The sequence below is a fragment of the Rousettus aegyptiacus genome, unplaced genomic scaffold (assembly GCF_014176215.1).
Source record: "Rousettus aegyptiacus isolate mRouAeg1 unplaced genomic scaffold, mRouAeg1.p scaffold_m13_p_14, whole genome shotgun sequence".
Classification (NCBI taxonomy): Eukaryota; Metazoa; Chordata; class Mammalia; order Chiroptera; family Pteropodidae; genus Rousettus; species Rousettus aegyptiacus.
Genome location: NW_023416289.1, coordinates 2,473,640 through 2,489,733, shown reverse-complemented (window position 1 = coordinate 2,489,733; position 16,094 = coordinate 2,473,640). Strand labels below are relative to the sequence as shown.

Below are 16,094 nucleotides of genomic sequence, written 5' to 3'. Positions count from 1 at the left end.
GCGGCAGAGGCGGGCCTGGGCCGCCTTCCGGGCCCTTCCGCCTGTGCGTTCTCCCCCACCCCTCCTGGTTCCCCCAGCAGATCCCCTGCCACGCCCCCGGGCCTTGCCCCCTGACTCATTTCCTGGAGGCCGCCCGGAGTCTGCTCCGCAGTTCCCCAGACAGCGGGCGCGCTGGGGGCCGGAGGCGCCCCCCCTCTGGAGGCCGCGCTGGTGGGCGCCCCGTCCCCGAGCAGCCGTGATCACAGCTCCTCCTGCTTCCGCTGCAGATCAGCTCCTTCCTCAATTCGTGGAAGAGTCTCCGAGGCCAGAGAGCAGGCAGCAGGATTCTTTAGAAGGAGCTTATTCCTCTGAAAAGGACAGAAATAGAAAGTGCGGTAAACAAGTCCCACCGTGAAGCTCGAGCTGCCGCCTCCCACGACAGCACACGCGATCCAATCGTGAAGAAAACACTGTAAAGCTGTTAGAATCACGTCCCCTCCAGCAGGTTCTGTCTCGGCCTTGGAGCTTTTAATGCCCCAAACAGTGAAAGAGTATGAGAAAGGGTTTTGTGGTGATCGTTTCTGTTGTGAACGGACTTCGCCTTTTCACGGTGAAGCCGAACAGACTTAGGACACACGTTACACTGACGTGCGCTTTGCCGCTCTTCTTGCAGCCATGGCCTGAAGAAATTCTTCTCTTGTCGTGGAATCGCAATCGCAGTCGAGTATTTCTGGAAGCTCGGCAACCGAAACATCACCGTGTTCGTCCCGCAGTGGAGAACGAGGCGCGACCCTAACGTCACAGGTGAGGCAGACCTTTCTCCGGGTTTCCGATCAGGTGTCTGATGCGTCAGCTGAGGGTTGCGACACGCACCCCGCCGCGTGACGCAGGCAGAGGCTTTGAAAACGCAGCCACAAACGCTGCACCCCGTGCGAACAGGCGGAGCAGAGCCACGGCGTGACGCCCGGGCGGGCTGCGCACACAGCTCAGCCAGTGTCCTGGCCCTTCTCAAAAGTAGACTAAATATGCCTTTTTTTTTTTTTTTTTTTTTTTTTTAAGCTTTTTGACCATTTGTCTTTCCATCAGCCTGGGTTTCTGCCTCTTTAAATATTATTTCTGAAAGTGGTCACTCGGTAAATTGGGAACCCTCAAACAGAATGTCTTTTTAATGGACTGTTTAATAGCTTAACATAAACGTATCTCTGTTAATCATACAGTGCTGCGTGGCTGACCTGTGGGCCGCACGCAGAAGGCATGAGTCTGTTGTGAATCATGAAATATTCCAGAGAAACTTAGGGTTTGTGTCCCAGGTCACAGCAAGATAGTGGGCAAAGGGGCTGTTTCAGACCGCTTAACACAGCGCCCGAGGTCCCTAGAAACAGCAGATTGGGAGGGGGCGCGGGGGACAGGGTTTACGCCACACGTCCCACAGGAAGTAGAAGCCCGTCACTGCTGAAGTGGGGATGGTAAAAGCACGGTTCCCAACTCCCCCCGTTTTGGAGAGCGTATTTGTCCTAACAGAAAGAAGGTACTGGAGGAATGAGGCAGAGACACTCCTCATTTTGTAGTTAATTTGGCAGTAGGGTCCCTGGAAGTCCCTTAAGCCAGCGGTGCCTGACCTTTTTGGCACCAGGGACGGGTGCTCCTCTGAGACTTTAACGCCCGATGATCTGAGGCGGAGCCGAGGCGGCGATGCTGGCGCTGGGGGCGGCTGCAGGTGCAGATGGAGCTTTGCCCGCTCACCTCCTGCTGTGCGGCCGGGCTCCCAGCCAGCCGTGGACTGGTAGTTAGGGCCCCCGCTTTAACCCTTCTGTAAGCATGCACTTCTAGGACAGTAAAAACGCTGTGTCGGGGCGTTTCAGCTGCGCTCGGTCGGTAGCTGTTGTGACTGTCGTGGCGAATGCGGGTGGGGGTCTCGGGCTCGGAGCCTGAGCTCGGGCTTCCGTTTTGCCCATCACCGGGTTTCTGGAATGTGGCCCCCGCCCTTCGTCCGCCTCCTGTCATGACACACCCCATGAAAGTCAGTAAATATTTGTGCAGAAAACGGGGGCGGGGGGGTGCCGGGCAGGGTGCCAGCTGGTGGGAGTCGAACAGGCTCCGGACTGGGGACGGGGCAGGCCTTTCTTGGGATCAGGGCGGAGCAGCTCGTGCCACCCTGGGGCCCCTCCCACCCGGCCCTCTTGGGAGCCTTGGCCGTGCAGTGTGTCCTCTGCTGCAGGTGACGTGCTCATGCAAAGGTTCTGCATAGTTGGAATCTTGAAACGTAGATTTTTTCGTTTAAGAAGCAAATGTGTTGAACTTTTCTATGTTCAAAAAATTGCCAGTCAGTTTTTTCATTTCATTTGCTTTAGTATGTACCTTGCTTCGCCCCCCCCCCCCGCCCCAAGAGTTAGTCAAATTGAGTCTTCCCGAGTCAGTAGGAACAAAGGTTTTCCCACAACTCTCCCAGCGAGGTACTTGGGGTTCTTTCATGTACTTAAACGGCTGGGCAGAGAGCGTTTTTCTCAAGGTGTGTCGAACTTATTCCCTGAACAGAGCAGCACTTCCTGACCCAGCTGCAGGAGCTCGGAATATTGTCTTTAACTCCTGCTCGGATGGTCTTCGGAGAGAGAATTGCGTCTCATGACGACAGGTATGGAAGGTCGCTTTTCTTTCTCAGGTGGGTGTGGGGTGGAGCGAAGCCAGCCACCTGCCCTGGTAGACGGCCCTTCACGCATCTGCGCCCACATTCTGAAAGGACTACTCGATTCAGGGGGCGACAGTTTTGACATTTAGGGTCATTAAGGTTATACACGTAAATGGTCTTTGCTGTATGGCTTTACCTGTTGAGTTAGAAGTTTTTAAAAAATAAATCGTGCCTGGGAATCCGTAAGTGAAAACAGGTACCGAATTGTAGTCCTTTTCCGGTACATGCCAAAAGCCACGTTGTCTTAGTGTGACAGTCTCGCGTGGTCTTCAGACATCGTCTCCCCCTGGTTATTTTTGGCAGTGACGTGGTCTGTCGCTGCGGTGCCGGAGCCCTCGGCGTTCTTCCCCGATGACAGACGGCCCCCTCCACCCATGCTGCGACAGGAATGCCCTGCCGTTCTCTGGCCGGCACGTTGCTCAGCAGTCAGGTGCTGTGCGTCTGAGACGGCAGACCTCACTCTGCCCCTTCTGCATTCTTTCTAAAAGCTTCACTAAGCGCAAACCAGGTCCCGGGACTTGTGACTCAGACGCACTTCCTGCCCTGAGGACGCTGCGGTGTGGAGGACAAGGCACACGAATAGGTCACAGCGAGGGGGAGAGGGCTCGCCGTGGGTGGCTGCGCAGGTGGGGCCACGCGTTAGAACCGGCCCCCGGTCCCCCGCCCTCCGTGCCGTGCGCACAGGGGCCCGCGAGGTGGCTGCCGGCCAGGCCTTCCCCGCGCCGCGCTCACCCTCCCGGAGCTGCATTCGGCCTGAAGCGCTTGCAGCCCCCAGCGGTTCGGCCTCAGTGCTCCACGCTGAAGACACTGTTCAGCTTGTAACCCAAGCTAGGGAATGACAGCCAGATGCCGGGGAGAGGGAAAGCGGGTCCGGGCAGGGGCGAGGGGCCCGGGATGCCCGCGGACATTCATTCCGCAAAGCACCCGAAGCGCCTTTCCGTTGAGAGCCCCTCGCCCCTCACCAGAACACGGGAGAGGAAGCCGAGGGCGGCCGGCTCGTTGGGGCAGGGCCGCGGCGAGCAGCTGCTGGAGGCTGGGTTGGAGGGACCCTCCAATCCCGGGAAGAAAGCAGGAAACCCTCCAGGTCCCCAACACGCAGCCTCCTCGTGTGCCAGGTCTCGCGTGTGTGTGCACGTGCTCAGCCTCGGCGTGAGCGCCGCGCGCCTGGCTCCCGGGGCTGTGGGCGCAAGGCGGCCACGGCCTCATTGACAGCGCGTGCGCTCAGAGGCCTTGCTGCCTGTCTTCCTTGATTCCTCTGGGCAAACATCACCATTTACAGTTCATGCCACTTAGAAAATTTGTAAAATACTCACTAATAAATCGAAAATGCAAAACCGTATTTACTTCCCAAGGTTTTTCAAGATCTCAAACTTAAAAAACGAGGGCTTGTTTTCTTGTGTTTTTAATCCTCCTTTAAATACTCATAGTACTAAGAAAAGCAATTTGTTTGCCCCTTTAATTCCAGTGAGTCTCCTAATTTATTGTTTCATTGTCTCTGTCTGCATCGCCTGAGACAAAACGCAGTCATCCTAACTAAGGGGTACAAAGCGCGTGGGGGACCTCCAGCGCGGTTATCACCGTGTCTTGCCACGGCTTGCGTTTGAGTGAATCTGTGAGGCGGGCTGGACAGTGACGGTTCTAGACATCGTAAGTCAGTGGGAGATGTAAGCCTGCAAATTTTTCTTTAATTGCAATAAATAAATTTTTCAAAAGAAAAGGAAAGAAAAAAATTGCAAGACTGACTGCACCAAGCAGCTGATCTTGGAACCAGAGTCCTGTAGCTTAAGAACCGAAAACGGACAAGTGGTTTCACGGGCCTGCCCACTCTTAGTCTATAATTCATTCTCTGCTCTGGTCCTCGGGCATTGTCTTATTACCACTGGTGTCTGTAAAAATCTGTAACTGCGGTTGAGATCATTAAAGAAACAGAATTATATTGTATGAGAACCAGATCCTTGTTTATAATCACACTGATGATTTCAGAGGCACTCATCATTTCGGATTGGTCTTCAGTTGACAATGGCCTAACGTTCCTGTTCCCCAGCCTTGGTTAAATGCTTGGGAGGAGACCCCATCGTTCTCTTGTGTGAGCCAGGGACGTCTGCTTGCCCATTTTAACCTTTCTTATGTTGCCATAGGTTTCTGCTACACTTAGCGGACAAAACTGGTGGCATAATTGTTACAAATGATAACTTCAGAGAATTTGTGACTGAGTCAGTCTCTTGGAGAGAAATTATTACAAAAAGGTAACATTTTTTTCTTTGTCCTTGGTGAAAAATGTTTTCCGTTGTTTACTGTTTGGTTGTGTTTGCATTTTGTTTGTTTGGTGTTCACCTCGGCCCTGCAGAAGGCAACCCAGGGAAGCAGAGGATCGTCAGGCGCAGACCGCGGGAGGGCCCGGCACATGCCGGCCGCTGCCGTGCCCCGGGCACCCTCCGAGCGCTCAGCGAGCCATCAGGAGGCGAGGCGCGTCTCTGTGGGCAGTTAACTTTATGTCAGCTGTGCGAGGTAGCAGACGTGACCTCCCACCTCGGCCTTGCCCCTGCCCTGCTGCCGAGGGACGCTGTGGCAGGTCACCGGGCCTCCCTGCTTTACGCAGCTCTGCAGTATGAAGACTGTCGGTAAATTGGGTTCCCAGACCCAAGTCCCCATGCCAGCAAACAGTCCTCAGACACCAGCAGGGGTCCCGGACTTCAGCTCAGCTCTGACAACATCTGCCCAGAGGTAGCGTCCGGTTGCACAGGGTGAGGGCTCAGTCCTACAGGGCTGCAGGCTCCCTGCCCCATCCCCCCCCCCCACTCACACACGCCAGTCACAGTCGCCGGCTCTTCCCTGTACTTCTGACTAACCAGGTCCCAACGGCCCCCTCCAGCTCAGAATGCCAGTCGCCACTCCAGGGTCTCACCCGTACCTCTGACCAACTGGCCGATGGTCAGAACTTCCCACGGCCCCTCCGTGGGTTGGGTTAATTTGCTAGGATTGCTCACAAAACTCAGAGAAACGCGATGCTTATTAGGTTACTGGTTCATTGTACAAGGGCTTAACTCAGCGCAGCCATATGGAAGCGATGCCAAGGGCAAGGTGTGTGGAAAGGGCAGGAGCGTCCGTGCCCGCTCCAGGTGCCCCACGCTCCCCAAACCTCCAAGTGTCCACCACCCAGAAGCTCTGCAAACCCTACCCTCGTGGGGTTTACGGAGGCCCCATCACACAGGCTCGATAGGTCGTAGGTGATCATTTTAATCTCCAGCCTCTCTCGCCTTCCCTGAAGTGGGGGGCAGGTAGCACTGAGAGCCCCAGGCCCCGGAATCACAGGCTCGGTTCTCCTGGCAGCCGGCCCCCAATCTTTAGGTGCTTCCAGAGTCACCTCACTAACAGAAGACTCGTTTTTAATCACTCTCAACACTGAGGAAATCCAAGGGTTTGGGGAGCTCTGAGCCAAGAATTGTAGACGAAGACAATTTACATGAGAAATATATATTTGGGTCATCTGCAATATGCATATATTTCACATTATAAATCACAGTATTGCAGTTTGATTTAATGACAGCTGTGACTCAACAAGAGAACAGGACCAGGACCAAAGTCAGTATACCAACAGGAGTTTCACTTGGTAGGGGCAGAGCATTTTACTTGTGATGCTTATTTTGAGCATTTTACCGTCGTAGTTTAATCACTGGAAGCGTGTTTGAATGTCATCCAGAGCGCGAGGGCGTAGCGGTCACCGCCGTAAGGTCTTCGCTCGTGGCGGCGCGCTGCCCGCCGCCGGCCGCCTGAAGAGCAGCGAGCACCGAACTCGCGTTGGCAAGCGTCACATGGCCAGTTACGTTAACCAGAAGCAGTGGCCAGGGGCGGGCCAGCGCCGAGCGTGGCGTGAGCCTGAGCGGGCACGCGCCCCTCGACCTTCACCGCTGTCGGGGTTTCACAGCTGCCCCTCGCCCGAGCTGTATGTTGTGTTAAGGTCAGAGGAGTTTGCAAAAAGTGGTTTTGCTGTTAACGCCCAGGTAAGAGTTAATTGCTGTATGCATTTCGAACCCTACTTTGTTTGAAAGCCGCTGTCGATAGCGGAACTGAGAACTGGTCTTTGACCTTCTGGGCACAGTTTACAAGCCATTAATCTTCTCAGACCCGTTTCCATTGGATCTTTGCCCTGGGCTCCCAGTCAGAGCTTACTGCGTGCCTGTCTGTGTGCGCATGCAGGTCGAATGCAGTCAAGGCCGTGTTTGCACACCAGAAACCGAGGTCTGGACGGTAGACCCAGGCGCTTGGACCCCCCTACACACACACATACACACACACAACATTTTCCCCAGAATTGATGAATTATATTTGACCTCAGATTTTATTCATATATATATTTTTTTTAAGTTGTCTTTAATGAGTTTGCCAGTGGACGTGTTAAACAAGGCCCCTCCACAGCCCAAAGCTTCTCTCAGAGAAAGGGTTTACTGAGCCGCGTGTGAGCGGGAGAGGGTCGAGGGCCTGGGAGACGGTGGCCTCGCGTCCTGGGCTCGCTGCTGCTTTCCACCTGTGAGGGGGGAAAGGTGTGTCTGTTCTGAGAGAATTTACACTGGCGGTGGATGAGGGGGGCGGGAAAGGGCGAGGCGGGGGCAGTTCCCAGGCAGCTGCTCGGCCCGCGAGGAAGGACGTCCTGCCCCCTGCGCCGGTAGGTGTGGGCGGTCAGGAGCGGGCCCGCTGCGGACCGGCTAACACTGCCATCTCCCTCCAGCCGCTGTCATTTAATTTAGAACATCTCAGAATTGTCCTCTCACACACATTTCTTCAGAAATTAAACCTTTGTCGGGCACCTGTTGTGTCCTTTCTTGGTTTCAAAGTTAGATGGAGGTCAGGGTGAGAGAAGCTGCCCCCCCAGGCCTGACGGAAGCCTGAGAGTCCTCCTGGAGAGCGGGACAGCCAGCTGGTAACAGTGTCTTCCAAAAGGGATGTTAAAATGGTTTAACTTGGGTATGTTTTTTCCTTTAGGCAAGTAAGCAGTGCTATGATTTTATAGGCGACTGTCGCCTTGCAGTTGGATGGCCGCCCTGAGAGGCTTCGTCCTCAGCTGCTGAGCGGCCTCGAGCACTTTCTCCAGCTTGTCGTCATCCTCTGTTGTAGGTTGCTCCAGTACACCTTCGTGGGGGACATATTCATGGTCCCTGATGATCCCCTGGGAAGAAGTGGACCTCGATTAGAAGAATTTCTCCGGAAGGAAGTCTTTCTTAGGTATTTCCTTTCCAGATTGTCTTGTATTGCAAGTTTGTTTCAGTTACGTTTTTTCTGCTTTAATGCAAGCGCTTTCTCTGAAGACTAAAAACAGCTTTTTATTTTAAAAAACAAAAAAACAAACCCTTAGATCTAGTGTTAGTGTCACATACGTGGAAGCTAAGCAAGCACCCCAGAAGACCAAATCTTTATTTGCGGTTTGTTTGGTTTTAATCCTAGGAGGGGATGGGGAGCCAGACTTTTCCGTGGGTTTAAAAAGACAAAGCAGACTTTGCCGGCAGCCACGTCAGCAGATGCCGCTGAGGTCCATCGCGTGTGCATGAGTGTGTTTTATAGTCAGTCCCAAAGTCATTCGCTTCGACTACGTCATCCTTACCCTCCATTTATTCACTGTTCGGAAGTCACTGCGTGGGGCGCTCGTGCCCGGCGCGCTCTGCCCCGCAGGGTGGGGGGCCCGTTTCTGTTGGTCTGAACCTGCCTTGGCGCTGCGGGCTCCTCGCGGTCTGCGTTTCGTCCCACTCGTTAAAGACACGTTGCTCGCGTGCTCCGTTTCCGGAATGCGCAGGTAGTGGACTTCGGTAGCTCACGTGCTCAGTGTCCCCACGCGCGTGACCCGGCGGAGGCCCGTGCTCCTTTTAAAAACTGAAATGGGCCGCACTCCTGTGTCTCCCAGCAGACTGCAGTGCGGGGTGCCGTGGGGTCTGAACTGGGGGAAGGCGCACAGCTCCCCAGCTTTTTGGCAGGGAGATAGGCAGACCGCGTCCATTTCCGAGGAGACCCTTTGGGCTTCAGGTTTGGCTTCTGGTTTGGGGCTGGTTTCACGCAGAGGGTCTTCCGCAGAGCAGACCAGCCAAGTTCAGCTCCCTGGTCTTACGACTCAGTTCCCGAACGTCCTTCGTCTCCTCTGACCCCCGAGAATGGCAGCCACTTTACCACCCGCCGGATGCCAGTGCCTCTCATTCCTCTTCCAAACGCCTGAGCTTGAAGTCCACTGCCAGGCTTTACGCCCAGGCCCGTGCAGGCCCCCGGGGGCGGGGGTGGGGGAGAGGTCTCTGGCCCCCGCCTCAGCCTGAGCAGCGCGCCCGGCCCTCCCTGCTCACCCTCCCTGCTCGCCTGCCGGCCCCTTACAGAGGCGTTAACTGGTTCAGAGGTTGGAAGGACTCCTGACAGAGGGGCTGCTTTCGGGGGTGAAGTTTCTGTAGTCGGGGGAGCGTGGGGCCAGCCCCTTTGCTCTGCTGCCAGCCAGAGTGAGTGGGAGGCTTTGTGACCGTGTGCGCAGCTGGGGGCCCCTCGCAGGATCAGGCTCCCGAGGAGCAGGCCCCGTCCCCCATGCGCCTGGAGAGCCCCCGCCCCACGGTGCTTCGGGGACACTGGCCTAGAGCCAGGCGACCTGGCAGAGTGCGACGGCTCGTGGAGAGCTGGCGTTCCTGTCACGCCAGTCTGGAGATGGTGTCAGCGACGTCCCCGAGCCCCGCAGCAGGTACCCCCGAAGGGTTTCTTGTCCTTGCGTCCGGCTCACCAGGACTCGCTTCTGTCCGCAGAGACATGCAGCCCCTGCTCAACGCCCTGCCCAGCGTGGGCGTGTTCGACCCCGGCTTCAGAGGCCCCGGCCCCCAGGCCTCCGGCGGCAGCCACCAGCCGCCGGCCCGGGTGCAGGGCCCGCCGCCCAGCCACTGGCTCGCGCCGCCGCCCCGCTTCCCGCTGCTGCCGGGCCTGGCCGGCCTGCCGCAGGCCCTGCCCGCCCCGGCCCAGCGCTCCTGCGCCGAGACCAGCGAGCTGCGGGAGGCACTGCTCAAGATCTTCCCCGACTCCGAGCAGAGACTGAAAATCGACCAGATCCTGGTGGCGCACCCCTACATGAAGGACCTGAACGCGCTCTCCGCCATGGTGCTGGACTGAAGGCCGGGGCGCGCCCGGCCCCGCGGCTGCCGAAATGTGAAGAGACCGGTCTCCCAGCCGAGACACTGTCGTCGTGTATAGAAAAAACAAACAGGTGTTTTGTGTATAAAGATCTGGGTTTTCAAAGCCAGCTTTTTTCTATATAAATTATGCTGCTATTACAGATTTAACATTTTCTGTAAAAGGAAAGTACATTTTCTGCCTGTTCAGAATTGTTTAATAGCAGTTACTCTTGAGTGTATTAACATTTTTATGTTTTTTAAACTATTTTCCTTAAAGCTGAAAATATTGAAAATGGATATGATTAGCCTTTCTAAATAAAAAAAGAGTTGCTTTCTGAGGGAAAGCAAGACCTCATAAAGTATATTTTCTTGAGATGACTGTGTCACGTCCACTAACACGAAGTGTGTGCGTCCCCGGCCGCCGCCGGCCTCGCCCCTGGACTTAGCGCTGGCTTTGCTCCCAGGGGTCTTCGGAGCCGTTCGTGAGAGTGGACGAGCAGCGCCACCAGATGGCGCCTCGTGCCCGGCCACTTTTAAGACCAGGGCAGACTTAGGCTCCCAGGAGGCAGGGTGAGGGCGCCTGGGCCCTGGGGGCCGAGGCTCCGCGCACGCCCACGCCCACGACTCCTTGTCCCGAGCTCCGGCACGATCGCCTCGGCCTCGCCGTTTCCGACCTGACTGCAGCAGTCACGGCTCGGCCTCTGACGACATCGCGGGCTGAGGGGGTCCACGGCCAGCCCCGTCGTGGCGATTTCGTGCCCACGGCCGTGGGGGGCAGCCCGTGCGAGCGTGGTGCAGCTTCGCCAAAAAATGGTTTTCTGTTTTCGGAACGGCCAGCCAGCGCAGCGCAGCGGCGGCGGCCGCGAGCCCCGGGCCCGGCGTCTGTGTGCCCCGTGCGCGTCCCCGGAGCCCTCCCGGGCCGCCCGCCCGCGAGCCTCTCAGAACCCGTGTCTCGGTGTCGTGTTTTCGGTGTTGCCCGAAGTCTGTGTCCGTGACGTGCTCTTCCTGGGCAGTTAGTTCTCCACATCTTCGCTGTTCCCTGGATCTTCAAAGGGCTCTGCATTTTATATCTCCTTCCTCTGCTCACGGTCCGTTTCCTGTCCGCCCCCTGGATCTTGTCTCTCCCAGGCCCCAGGAGCCACCGCTCTTCCTAGCGAAGGGACTTTGTCGGCCCCGAGCAGAGCCGGGCGTCTCCCCGGACGCTCCCTCTAGGCAGCCTGGGCCCCTGCACCCCTGGGGGACGAGCCCAGAGGCCTCCCGGTGGCTAGACTTCTCCTTGTGTCACGTTCCCTCTTGGGCGCCTTCCAGATGCACCTGCACGCGGAACCAGTGCTCAGCTGTCGCCTTGGGCCGCGTCGCCCGAGTCACCGACCTGCGGTCCTGGAGGCGGAGGTCTCGAGGTGGGCCGGGAGCGACAGCAGTCACAGCCCTGCGCCTCCGCCTCAGCGCGGGCGGCCGCGTGAGCTCAGCAGACGTGCGGGGGCTCCGGCCCCGCGGCCGCGCCGACCAGCGCTTCTCTTCCCTTTCACAGACGGCCCCGGGCGCTGTGCCTCGATCGCCCAGGTCTTTCCGGAGGGGGCTGAGCCTCCCCCGACGCGGGGTGGAGCCGCTAGGCCAAGGGTACCGGAGCTCTCTAGGCTCTGCAAGTGACGTGACCTCTGACCTTCGGGTTATGGAAGCCTCTGTGCGCAGTGGTGTTTGTGCGGGCTCCACCTGTCCCTCCCGCTTGCTCGGGTGTGAGGAGGAAGAGTGCAGAAGGCCGAGGGGGAGGAGTACGGAAGGGCCTCATCGTCTTCACAACTCATAACGTGGAACAGGATTCTCGCTCGGGTCTTTCTGAAATCCATCGCGTTTCGTTGAGTTTACTGTTAGAGGTCTCTATTTTCATGCCACTGAATTCAGAGTCAGCCTCCTGTTAACCCTAGGCTCTGCCCACGCCACATCAGTATTTCTTGGGAGTCCGCCTCCCTGCAGCCGCGCCGCCCCGTCCTGTGGGCCTCGGCTTTCCACGTGGGGCGCAGCACCCCCGCGGTCCGTGGCCCCTGCGAAGTCGGCGAGGCCCGCCTCCTTCAGCACACGGCCCGCTCTCCGGCCAGCGGGGTTAGAGGGTGTGTTCCCGGGCTCCGATCCGCTCGTTCGGCCTTTGTGTCCAGTAGCCTGTGTTTGACCCCTGGTAGGATGTCCGCTGGAAGGACAGGAGGGCCCTCGGCCATCGTGGACGACAGGTCCGCATCTGGCAGGCTTGGCTGTAGCTCGGCTGTGTCACCGGGGACTCGGGCCTGGTGCAGCCGTTGATACCGGCGAGGGGAGGGATGGAGTCCTGCCTGCTCAGGCTGCGACCCACGCGTGGAAACCACCTCTCCACGGTGCTCTGCGCGCTCCCCGAGCCCTGCAAGGCCCTCTGCCCCTCGCCTCCGAGACGCGGCCCGCCTGCGGGGTCGCCCGCCCTCTGCCTGAGTCTCTGGGCTCCTCGCCTCCAACGGTACTGTGTTCGCTCGCTCGCTCCGAGTCCATTTCTGCATCATCTACCTCCTCATCCTCGGCGTATTTCAGATCCTTGAGGTTAAAATGACCCGCCTTCCTCTAAGTGTCGTGCCTGTTCACCCCTCACCTTCTCGTTCTTCACTTCCCGAGTCTGCAGGCTTGGCCTCCGCCCCTCGTGTGGAGGCGGTGCAGGATCGGCACCGCCTCGGCGCCCGCACCCCCGGGCCGCCACGTCGCTGGCCTCCTTTCCGTCCGGTCCGAGACTCCGCTCACTCCCCAGTGGCCTTCGTTCCTTTTTCTTCTTTTGCCTCACCGCCTCCCTCCACCTGGTGCCGCAGGGTGGGCAGGGGAGGCGGGAGCCTGGCAGTCTGCAGCTTCGGGAAGCTCCTGGCGGGCCCCAGGCAGGTGGTCGCTGGGCCGCATAGGAGAAGCGCCTCTGCCCCCGGCCCTGGCCCTCCGCGTGCGCGTCCGGCTCTGCCCGCAGCCCCGGGACACGCTCAGGCTCGCCCCAGACCCGCAGCCCGCATCTGCCCCTCGCTCGTTCCACGGCCGCCGCCGCAAGGCGCCCTCATCCGCCCCTGCCCCGTTCTTGCCGTCGGCCCCCCAGTCATGCTCCTTCACCTTCCCAAAGCACATTTCCGGGCGCCGTCTTGCTGTTCAGTGGTCCCCAGTGGCGCTCGACCAGAGCATCGATTTCCCCGAGCTTAGGCCTCGCGGCCCTGCCAGGTCGCCCGCTGTACAGCCTACCCACAGGGCGCTGCAGCCGCCCGGGGGCTCCCGCCTCTGTGCGCATCTGCTACGCGCAGTGCCCCCCCCCCCAAACGGCTCCCCGCTCCGAGGCCGAGCGCTGGTGCCCTGGCCCAGTGCTTGGGCCCGGAAGCAGCCCCGTGGCGTTCTGTGAGCCCCGCGGCGCTGTGTCTTGCTTCTGGCACCTGCCGCTCGGGCCGGTGTCACCGCGGCTGACTGTGCTGTGTCTCGCCTTCCTCTCTAGACTGTGAGCTCCTTGCGGGCAGGGACCATCTGTGTTCACTCTTTGTATTTGCCGTGGCACCTAGCACAGTGCCTTGCACTTAGGTGCTCAATAAACGTCTGCTCAACCGAACCGGAGGACAGCGTGTTCTTGAGCGCCGCACGTGGCAGGCCCGCGAGCCCGTGACCGGCCAGACCGCGGCAGCCGCTCCTGGGGACCCGCTGCTCTGTGGGGCGGGGGGAGGTGGGTAGCCCACGCGGGGTGTCTGCCCGGCTCACTTCCTTGGCCACCTGACAGGTGGAGCTGAGCAGCAGGATGTGACTTCCCCACCCACAAGTCGGCCAGGGGCAGACACCTGTCCCAAGGGAGGCCAACCGAGGCCGCTCCTTGGGCTCGTCCCCTCCAGTGTTGGGGGCCGGAGAATGTCACAGCCGGGCCCATTAGGTCACTTGCTGCCACGGGGCAGGCCAGTCTGTGGTAGGAGAGAAGCAGGCGCCTGTCCGCGAGATTCCTGGTGGCCAGTGGTGCCGGTTCCTGTCGCCATGGAAACCCGGGCACACTCATGCTGGTCCTGGGACCCTCGGATGTACCCCACCGTTCTCGCAAACTCCCCTTTTTGCTTTAGCTGGTTCAGGACGGGCTTACGGCCTTTGAAGTCAAGAGTGAGATCCAGTCACTGTCCCTCTGTGCACCACCAGAGTCAGAGATCTCGACCTCCAGATTCCGCACGCCCCCCCACTGTCCCTGCCGACTCGCCAGGACCCTCCTGGCCGGGAGGTCGTTCCGGGGACACGGGCGGTGCCCAGGAGAGCCTCGGGGTCATGGCTGGAGGGGACCAGTGGGGGACGCCGAGTCCGAGCGCTTACTGGCCCTCGCCACGCTCCTGGGAGGGCCGCGTCCAGGGCCGCGAGGAGTGCTCACGGCCAGCGTGGCCAGGACTCGGGGTTTGCGTTCCGAAGGCCATGCCACCGCTCCAAGAGTCAGGCACACTCCCCCAGAGGTCGCTTGACCCAGCGAGCAGACCAGGCAAAGGGGGTGGGGTGGAGGAAGCCGCCTTCACCCCCCACCCTCAACCTGGCACCACCACCCCCGCCACCACGCGCGAGTCCAGGGCTCACGTCCCGGTGGGAGGGCGCCGAGCGCGCCCTTGGAAGGAAGGAGCAGGTGGACGGGCCGGCGCTGCACAGCGCATGCGCGCGCAGGCCCCGCCTTTCACTTTAGGGGGGACACAGGTCGGTAAAATGACCTTTGATGGTTTTTCGAAACTGAGTCTTTTTCACAGCTCAGGTCTGGTTCCCTGCCACCCATGGTTCCAGGGCCGGTGGCAGCCACTGGGGAAACTGAGGCAGGAGAAGCCAGGATTTGCCCAGAAACAAGGCAGAAGCGCCCACAGCCCGTGCTGGAGCCGAAAGCCTCAGGCTCCTGGAGTCAGCGCCCCGCCCCCCACTAAGCTCCTCCCACAGGATGCCCAGCCCAGGCCTCAGGGGCTTTCCTGCCCACCCCCGCCAGTCCCCAGGGAGCCCTGCTGGGCCCCACAGCCTGAAACCCAGTCCGGGGTTGGGCCTGGGCAGGCCGTGTTCCCGCCCCCACTCTCAGAGAGAGGAGGCCTTCCCCTCCACCCCCTCCCCCCGCAAAAGAGCGCGCTGGTCCGCCTGCCCGTCTGGCTCCGGGATCAGGCTAAGGTTTCAGCCACCAAAAAAGGCCGCGGGAAGGAGAGGGCCGGGCAGCTGGCCCGTGTTCCAGGAACTGCAGGAAACAGCTCTCAGCCAGCAGGTCCCCCTGCCCTCCACACCCCTCCTGGGGGGTGAGGGGCACCCCTGCTCATCTGCACAGCTGAAGACCGTGAGGCCCTGCTGGTAAGCGGCAGGCCCGGGACCCCAAACCCCCACGTGTGTCTGCTTTCCAGCACCCCTGAGATCCCTCCATCTCCCCGTTCCCCGCCTCTCCTTGCAGGTGACAGTGCCGGGGGCCAGGGAAGTCAGAGCGGCCCTTTCTCACCCAGCCCTGGCCGAGAGGGCCCACCTGGCAGGCTCCACAAGGTTCCTCGACCCCTCTCGGTCTGTGTCCTCGTCCTTGAACGGAAGTGGGGACCCCGGCCCTCGCGCTGGTGGTGGCCAGTCCTGGCTGCACGTCAGCGTCGCCTGGCCCGTAGCTTTTAAAATGCTTGTTTCCCGGCCACACCCCAGGATCTCTAACCCCCCGGGGAGCCCAGCGTGCCCTCAGATTGAGACCAGCACCCTACTAGAGAGGGCTTGCAACCTGGAAAGTGGGCCTGTTCCCTCAAACAGTGTGGCCCTTTCCTGACTCCACCGTAAGGAATGCAATGCCCCTCCGGTCTCAGAGGCCTGGCGGTCCCTCACAGGGCACACAGGGCTCCTCCCCACAGGCTCTGAGCTGCCCGTCTGGAGGGACCCCCACCCCCCAGCTCCTGTTCCTCCTGCAGGCGGGCCTTGTCACTGCCCACCGCCGCCAGCCCAGTTGTGGGGCGTCACTTCCTGGCTGTTGCTGAATCTCATTGCACCTGGGGGCAGTTTCTGAGTGAGGACAGACGGAGGGGAGCCATTCCACGCCCCGCAGGCCCCAGCCGCTGTCCACGTGGCACGGATGGGGCACGGAGCCCAGAGGGTCCCCACGACCGTCGGCCACTAGGCGAGCACGTTGTGAATGCAGATCCTGTTCCAGTGCAGGCTCTTTCCACCACGACGCCGCCCCCCCAGACGCGGGGTCACTCCCCCGAGTCTGCGCCCCGTCGTCTAACCTCCGGGCTTTCCCCCAGGCCTGGCCCTTGGGACTAACGACCAGCCCGGGCGTCATACACAGGCGGAGGTGAGGACAGTGGACAGTGACTGCTGGA

At 59.7% G+C, this 16,094-nt stretch overlaps 2 protein-coding genes across 3 annotated transcripts in view; both read left to right on the top strand.

Annotated features, from left to right (window-relative positions):
• Nucleotides 1–10,151, top strand: part of N4BP1 (NEDD4 binding protein 1) — a 34,847-nt gene extending 24,696 nt beyond the window's left edge. The window contains exons 3-7 of one of the 2 annotated variants that reach the window (XM_036231240.1): nt 653–783; nt 2,515–2,611; nt 4,804–4,911; nt 7,778–7,885; nt 9,427–10,151. In XM_036231240.1, the coding sequence (XP_036087133.1) occupies nt 653–783; nt 2,515–2,611; nt 4,804–4,911; nt 7,778–7,885; nt 9,427–9,784 (802 nt within the window). In that variant the 3' untranslated portion in view covers nt 9,785–10,151. The remainder of the gene's footprint in view (nt 1–652; nt 784–2,514; nt 2,612–4,803; nt 4,912–7,777; nt 7,886–9,426) is intronic. The other variant, XM_036231241.1, reaches the window with a different exon arrangement.
• A 4,035-nt stretch (nt 10,152–14,186) lies between these two features.
• On the top strand, nt 14,187–15,175 carry LOC118600328 (wiskott-Aldrich syndrome protein family member 2-like). Its single transcript, XM_036231239.1, is given in 2 exon segments — nt 14,187–14,891; nt 14,893–15,175. Coding segments are annotated over 2 exon segments (897 nt in total). The 5' UTR covers nt 14,187–14,202; the 3' UTR covers nt 15,101–15,175.
• Nucleotides 15,176–16,094: the final 919 nt, after the last annotated feature.